Genomic DNA, 7,709 nt, shown 5'->3' with positions numbered 1-7,709 from the left:
TCCTAAATGAGCATTCCTATACTGATAAATAAAGAAAATGCCTCTACACAAGTGTCAAAGCAATAAAGTTGTGTCCAGTGCTATGCTGAGCAAAGGAAAACTAAAAACAATAAAATTCACAGTGAAACATCTCATTTTAGCAACTAACCTAACATCATTACAGGGATGGTATGTCATCAGAAAAACACTGTGACTTCCTTATCGAGGGTTGAGAAAGTGAACAGTCGGAGTATGAGCTCAGACTGAGGTGATATCTATGCATTTGTGTGTGGATTTGTGCATACAGGACAACAACTGCTGAGATGACTGTAATGAACTAGAGAAGAAGCAGTGAGGTGGACTGTGGTGCTGCGTGTGTAAATTAAGTTGGTTTTTAAATGACTAGTACAGATACCACAATGTATATTTACATTTTACACTGTATTCAGGGTATAGACGACTGCATTATCTTTCCCTTATTTATATCTTGCTCACTGTAAAAAAGAAAATCTATACAGTGCACTCCACTACTGCCCCAGTGATTCCCAACCTTTTGCCTCCAGTCTCCCCAGGTGCTTTTGTTGTTTAGTCGGTATGACCAACCTCTTTATCTTTTCCAGATATGAACAATTTTTCTCAGACACCAAGACAGAGTGGGACAATGAATTTATGTCTTTTCTTAATTTGGAATTTGCTCATGAAACAATGATGTGTCTGTGTAATCACTTCACAGCGATCACAAATGTTTTGTTTCCTGATTGGTTGAAGTGATAACATGATTCAGCAGCTTGGCAGAGCTGAAAGGTTCCATTTGTTTCCACTAAGTTTCTGGAGATTTTCTCATTTTTCTCGTAAAACACTTTGTGGCCCACCTCATGTCCACTGGGGTGTCCAGATTGTAGGTTGGGGACCACATAGAGTACTGCACTCTTTCCTTTCCCCCTCCACTTTCTCTCTTAGCTTCTTCCTTATCCCTAATTATTTTGCGCCTTCTACCTTTCCTTTCTCCTGCTGCTGCAACCAGCTATGTGAAGTCCTTGGAAACAGCCTCTATGAAGTTAGGTGCTGACATGAGAATGGTGAAGGTGCAAATGATGGAGAAGAGAGAGAAGGCCACCAGACACAGACGGTCCACCACCGCCGCTGCAAACTTCCACTCGCTGCAGATGGCCTCAGCCTCGTCCTGGTCCCGGAACCGCTGGGCTATGTACGACACCTCCTCCAGGATACGCTGGATCTCTGGTGGGGGGATGCCAACTCCCATCCCCAGGCCTCCAACACCACCGCCAACTCCTCCCGGTGGCTCAGCCTCGTCGCTGGGGGAGCCGTGGGCACGCCCGCCTAACGCCACCCCAGAGTCGCTAGAAGGTGGGCAGTGTGGACTCTCTATGGGGTGGTAACTGCCAAAGTAGAGACTCATGGAACCGTTGGAGGTGCCTGTGGGGCATGGGGGGCAGGATGTCTGTGAGAGGGGCACAGTGAGGCTCGGTACTGTGCCCATCTCTATGGAACTGGTGCTGGAGTGATGCTGGGAGGAGTGACGGTACTTGTACCCAGGCCGCTTGCGCTCATCTCCGGGTTGTTTCATGCGAAGAAACCAAGCACACCAGTTCAACAGAACTACCCTAACCTGAAAGCGGGGAGAGAGTGTGTCAGCGCACGTACACAAAGAAAACACATTTACACAAAAACAAACCTCTGTGCAAAAAGTGACAACCGCGATTACTATCTGATTAAATCAGTTACAGTCACTCACCCACTTGGGCATCTTGCCTCCCTGAGGGTCATGATGGTGAAACTGCAGGACTATAACAGTCACCACCACAGACATTCCCACAATCATCATGGTGCTGGCAAAGTATTGGGCTGTACAACAAAAACATCAACATGCTTTTAGTTTCATGCTCAGTTCCAAATAAGATCAATCATTTTATTACTTGTTGAATGTTTTTCTCCTTTTCAGCCCCCCCAAAAAACTATCCGAGCACATGGTAACATTTAATACACATGTACTAACAGGTAAAACACTAAGCTTGAATTAAGCCCAAAAAAATAGGTTGATTTCACACTCGAACATGAAAGGAAAGCAAGTCTGATCAATCTGTGCAATAAGTTACATTGCCAAGGGGAAAAGATGCACACTTGAACTCAGACAGGGGAAATAAAATCTGCGCAAAAATTGTGACAAAACAGAGAATAGGGGTAAACAAACCAAAAAAAAAAACAGCAGAGGAGAGAGAGATTAGTGCTGGTTCTGGAGGGATGTTTTCACCCACATGAGGGAACAGTAGGGGAGCGCTAACTGAACACTGTGCTTTCTCCCAGCATGTATAAACACACACACACATAAGGTATATCTGAGGGCCTGCCCTCCTTTCTCTTGTTTGCAAGGGTATGTGAACAAAAAAAAGCTAACAGCTACACACGGCTACAGTTACTGCAGTGCCAGCAAAATCAAATCTCATGTCACCTCATGAGGTCAGGGATTATGACCTTATTTGTCAGCAGTGGCGGTTCTAGACCAATTTCACTGAGGGGGCCTGGCTGGGGCCAGGGGTTTTGATAGAGGGGCACATTAAACCCGCAGCAAAAAAGACAAAGATTCGAAATCTTGTTTGACTTTTTATTTTAATAAAACTTGTTAAACCACTGATAAGAGGCTGCCCTACTATTACAGCAACTGTATTCTGCGGTTTTGGTGATTCCGGGCAAACCGGTCAACAAATGAGTCGAGACTCAGTGCTTTTGCCCTCCTCGACTCGATGCTAAGGACACCCAGATTGCTTAATCTGTCGTCATTCATAGTGGATCTGAGGTAGGTTTTCACAAGCTTTAATGTGGAAAAACTCCGTTCACAAGCAGCAGTGCTTACTGGGATTGCAACCGCTATTTTACAGAGTCTGTAGAGCTAAAAAAAAACTTCTTTGTATGGCTCAATGAACTGTACAAGCTGTACTGTACTCGAGGGTCTCTGCATCCCAGCCTGGATTTTTCTTTCCAAGATTCTGGGTCTTGTTTACCTTTGCTGATGTCTGTGGAGAAAGATAAACCGAACATATGTAGTCAAACATAAATTCTGCATGGACACAGCATATAGACTAAACTGCTATACTTAACACTGCTTAGGCACTCAGACACACACAATTGTCTAAACTGTATTTATTTATTAATGCTATTTATCAATTGTATGAATTAATTCATTTTTTATTGCATTCAGTAAATATAAATTAATATATTCTAAAGCCTGACCAGGGACACAAAACATAGTGTTCTTTTCAACATCACATACCTGATGGTCCAGTGCTTGTAGATGCACAAATATTTTCTGTCTGTGTCTCACACTCCGCCTCTATCTCAGTCTCAGCTTCCTCACCCTCAGGATCTTCATCTGTCTCTCTCTGCTGCTCTGGGCCCTCTCTCTGAAAATCAACGTCTCCCATGTCCCCTGACTCTCCTTCTGTGGCGCTCTCAACTTGCTCCTCTTCAGCTCTCTCACCACCATCATCTGACTCTGTCTCAATGTCTGCACCATTCTGTGTCTTTTTCTTGTAGAAATAGGACGTAATGTCCTTTTTTCTCTTCATTTTTCACTACAGACAAAAAGCAATTAAGAGGAATTACACTTCAGCAATCCTACCATTGCGGGCTTGCTTGGTTTTGTGTTGTGATAACGTACGTTAAGAATAGTAACTAACGTTAGCTAGAACCATACAATCAACTTAAGCTGACATTAACACCTGGTGTTCTGGCAGGATGCTATTATAATTCATAAAGTTAGCAAACAACATTTCTTTACCAGAAGTCTTACCTTGACAGTGTAAGTTCGTTCGTCGTTGTTCGTTGTAATCTTCCGACTGCTTCAGGCTCGTGTTATGGTTCGCGCTCGTTTTTTAAATGGTGCAGCGCACTAAAAGGTCCGACTAGAATGTTAAGCCACGCACGTTAGTTCTACCTTCGACGTCGGCGACTCGGCGCTACTGAATAATCTACTTTCGGAGGGGGGGCCACAGGGGGGTCCAGAATCAGTGCTACAGGGGCACTGGCCCCTGCTGGCCCCTCCCCAGAACCGCCACAGTTTGTCAGGCCTTGGAAATGAAGATGGAAGGAAAGAGGGAGGGAGCTTAACCAAGTAAAGAGGGTTAAGGAAGAGATGGAGCAGAAGACAATAAAATAAAGAGATGAGGGAAGAAATAAGAGTCGGGACATTGAGAATGGTGTAATAGGATATGTTTATGAGAGCTGGGAGGACAATTTTTGTGTCCTGACTGCTTTATGGTCAACCACTAATGACTTTGGCTTTCTTTACGGATGCAGCATCAGAAGAAGGCTGTTTGTAGATACCGTGTATAATAATTCAAAACACAACTGAGAGACCTTCAGTCACAAACCACATTGTTGTTCATCTCTGAACTAACTGAACTGAACTAAAAAATTAATTATAACTGAATTAAAATGAACTGAGCCAAACAGCCGTGAATCAGATATGTTTAACTAAACTAACTAAAATGAAATGAAAACACTTAGCTCATCTAGTGATTAGGGGCTGATGATAAAATACATATGGCCTGATTCTGTCAGCAGTGTTGAACACTTGCTTTATATATTTACGGTTGAGTTCACGGCAACAATAACTCACATCCACATTCAGCCACTGTGTTGTAAAGGGACATGAGTCATTTTAACAAGGCTACTAAAGGTGTCTCAATTGGCCTTGTGTTCAAGTCATGGGAGACAAAAAAAACTGATCAATCACTCTATTGATGACACATTTATCAAGATTTTCTCAGTGAGGGCAGTTAGTGGTGTGGTGACCATGTTCAGCATGAACAAACACTACCTAAATCAATACACCTCTTTGACCCATTAGAACTGATGTGACAGAAAACAAACAGGACTGCAGTTATAATTCAAAGCATGGGAGCTAATTGACACACACACACACACACACACACACACACACACACACACACACACACACACACACACACACACACACACACACACACACACACACACACACACACACACACACACACACACACACACACACGATAAAAGGACACATTTCTTCTTTTTGTGGGCTGGTGAGCTCTCAGTGATGACAGCTGAATTAAAGGGTGTTAACCCTCCTTACATGTCTGCGTCTGCACTTGCTCCACAAAGCCTCTGAAGTCTTTCTCTAGCCCCCCAAGGTTAGTCTTGGCCTCTTCATCCATTATTTCTTCCTCCATTCTCCTTTCCTTTTGGTACCTCCCCAATGGAGAATCAGGCATTTCACAGGCTATTAATGGTGCTGACAGCTTCAGTTCTGGCCACCCAATTTACTCCATCCTCCATCCAGGGGTACTGAGTATGATGTATAGATGCCCTCTGGCTACTCAAACCAAAACCCAGCCAGGCCCACAGATGAGTTTTTATTTATTTTTTCAGGAGACCGTATACAGTATTTATAGAGATGAGGCAATTGCCTACATTGAAAGCACTCAATAATTAATGCACGTTTTATATTACTGGTGTTTACTGGAAGTGCAAGAAATGCTCAGAGGGACAGTCAAGTTATTACTGTAAACTGGTCAGTACTGTCTGTGTGTTAATAGATGACTAAACTGAACTTAACTGAACTAAACTGATATGGCATTCACTTTAGTTTGGCTGTTTTCTAAGGGACCTTTTCTCCTCTGTTTAGTTAAGTTTTGGTTAAGGTGAGGAATTGCTTCAAAAACGCATGTCTTCCTGAAACTTTTTCACCTGCAAAGCTGACTTCTCAGTGTTACATATACTCACATAGACAGATAAATATAACCCACCGATGAGAGGAACAGAGTCGGACGTAGCAGGCATGATCTCTGCTACCAGAAGCATGAAGACAGTTAGCGAAAGCAGCACAGTGATGCCTTGAGGCAGAGATCGAGTGAGACACATACAGGGACAGAGAGAAAGAGGGAGAGAGAGAACATGAGCATATACATAATGATGTGATCAGGGTCACTGGTGTGAGAAATTATTCCTGTAATTACTTATGTATGTAATCAGTTATGTTCTCATGACTACAGCCATTTGTCAGCTGCTGGCTCATCTGACGTGTCCAAGGTAGGTTCCAGAAATTCCTCAAAGACTCTGACTTTGTAACTGGTGGCTGCTCATCCACACATGGCTATTCATCAGAAGTCACTGGCACTGATAGAATTCCAACATGGATTTAGTGACGAGCCTCTTATTTTGAAATTCAAGACTTACTATACAATTAATAAGGACATGTTTGTAGACAAATATACATGTGCAAATGTGCATGTGTGCTTTAATGTGTTTATGTTCTGGTGTACAGTTGTGACTATATTTGTATGAGCTTGAACACCTTCAAACACATATGTTGCTCCTGGCGGTTGATAATTCTGTACTAAAAAACAGTATAAAATCTTTTCCTCCCTTCGTTCTATTGTTCTTCCATAGACCAATAAACACAAAATGTAAATAAAAAAGGTTTGATAAGTGTCCCTTAGATTTTTGTTAATCAACATTTTACAGTGTAAAAGTCACCTTCTCTCAGTGCTATACTGCAATTTCCTGTTACTTCTAGCTCTACAAAGACTAAGTGTGTTTGTGTGTTCCCCCTCTTACCCAGAGAGATCTTTTCCCCAGAGTCTGCAGGTAGCAAGAAAACCAGAAGGGCCAAGCCAGAGATCAGCACACAGGGAATAAGCAGATTGAGTCCATAATATAGAGTCCTGCGGCGCATCGTGACTGTAAATGTCACGTCAGGGTAGGGCTCCTTACAGCACTCGTAATACAGCTCATTACGCTTAGCTGGCACACCTGAGGACAAAGGGAACGCGTACAGGTATGTTTTTGTGGACTGAAGAAGTAATTCAGTTCAAGGAAGTAATTCAATCCAAGGTTTTAAGTCAGAGTGTAAGTAAAGCAGAAAACCATCAGACCAATTACTGTAATTAACAACTGTAATGTGTCTATCCATGTATGCATCCGCACGGATGGATGAACAGAATGAAAAAAAGACAGAACAGATGGGTCTAAATATTTAACGGACATGGAGTCCAGAATTCACACCAGCTGAATTTGGTTTTCTAGACCCTTAATATGCTCCACTAGAGGGGATCTAAGTCTGACCAGGCTTTGAACTTTGCCTTCATTTTAACTGTGTATTACTAGTAACAATATTCAGTGAACCCAAAAAAACGGAAGGCTGAATCATTTTTGATTTTTGGTAGTTAAACTCTCTCTCCTTGAACTCTTAACTCTAGGGATGTGGTGTGCTGAACTCACATATGGCCTGGCTACATGCCTGCCGATGTGTCAAACATTACTACTGCATGCCATCTGGTGCTGTCTGACACCCATTTCCAGCTACCCATCACCCTAGGGGCACAGGCACTGGGATCTGCTGTTACTCTGTCGAAGCTGGAAACACCCCGCTTGGGAGGTCTTCCAAAAATCTTCCCCTTTCCAGTTCATCCACCTACAACGGTCCAAATGGTTTCCCACAGTGTATATATATATATATATATATATATATATATATATATATATATATATATATATATATATATATATATATATATATATATATATATATATATATATATATATATATATATCAGTGATTCACAATGAGGGTAAATGTAAAGGGGTTATTTATGTACAGTGCATTCAAGCCTTTTACTTTAAAACCTTTAAAAACTGTCTTTCTGGAATATTTAGCCTATGTCAAACAT

The 7,709-nt window shown here is 42.2% G+C and overlaps 1 protein-coding gene across 1 annotated transcript in view; it reads right to left on the bottom strand.

Moving 5' to 3' along the window:
- Nucleotides 1-1,003: 1,003 nt before the first annotated feature.
- Nucleotides 1,004-7,709, bottom strand: part of LOC121188385 (neuronal acetylcholine receptor subunit alpha-7-like) — a 37,418-nt gene continuing 30,712 nt past the window's right edge. The window contains exons 6-10 of the mRNA XM_041048119.1: nucleotides 6,598-6,792; nucleotides 5,787-5,873; nucleotides 1,736-1,845; nucleotides 1,477-1,609; nucleotides 1,004-1,416 (exon numbers count right to left, since the gene is read on the bottom strand). Of these exons, the coding sequence (XP_040904053.1) occupies nucleotides 1,004-1,416; nucleotides 1,477-1,609; nucleotides 1,736-1,845; nucleotides 5,787-5,873; nucleotides 6,598-6,792 (938 nt within the window). The remainder of the gene's footprint in view (nucleotides 1,417-1,476; nucleotides 1,610-1,735; nucleotides 1,846-5,786; nucleotides 5,874-6,597; nucleotides 6,793-7,709) is intronic.

The sequence above is a fragment of the Toxotes jaculatrix genome, chromosome 10 (assembly GCF_017976425.1).
Source record: "Toxotes jaculatrix isolate fToxJac2 chromosome 10, fToxJac2.pri, whole genome shotgun sequence".
NCBI classification, from domain to species: Eukaryota; Metazoa; Chordata; class Actinopteri; family Toxotidae; genus Toxotes; species Toxotes jaculatrix.
Note: the sequence above shows the minus strand (reverse complement) of the source record. Positions and strands in the feature narration are given on the sequence as shown.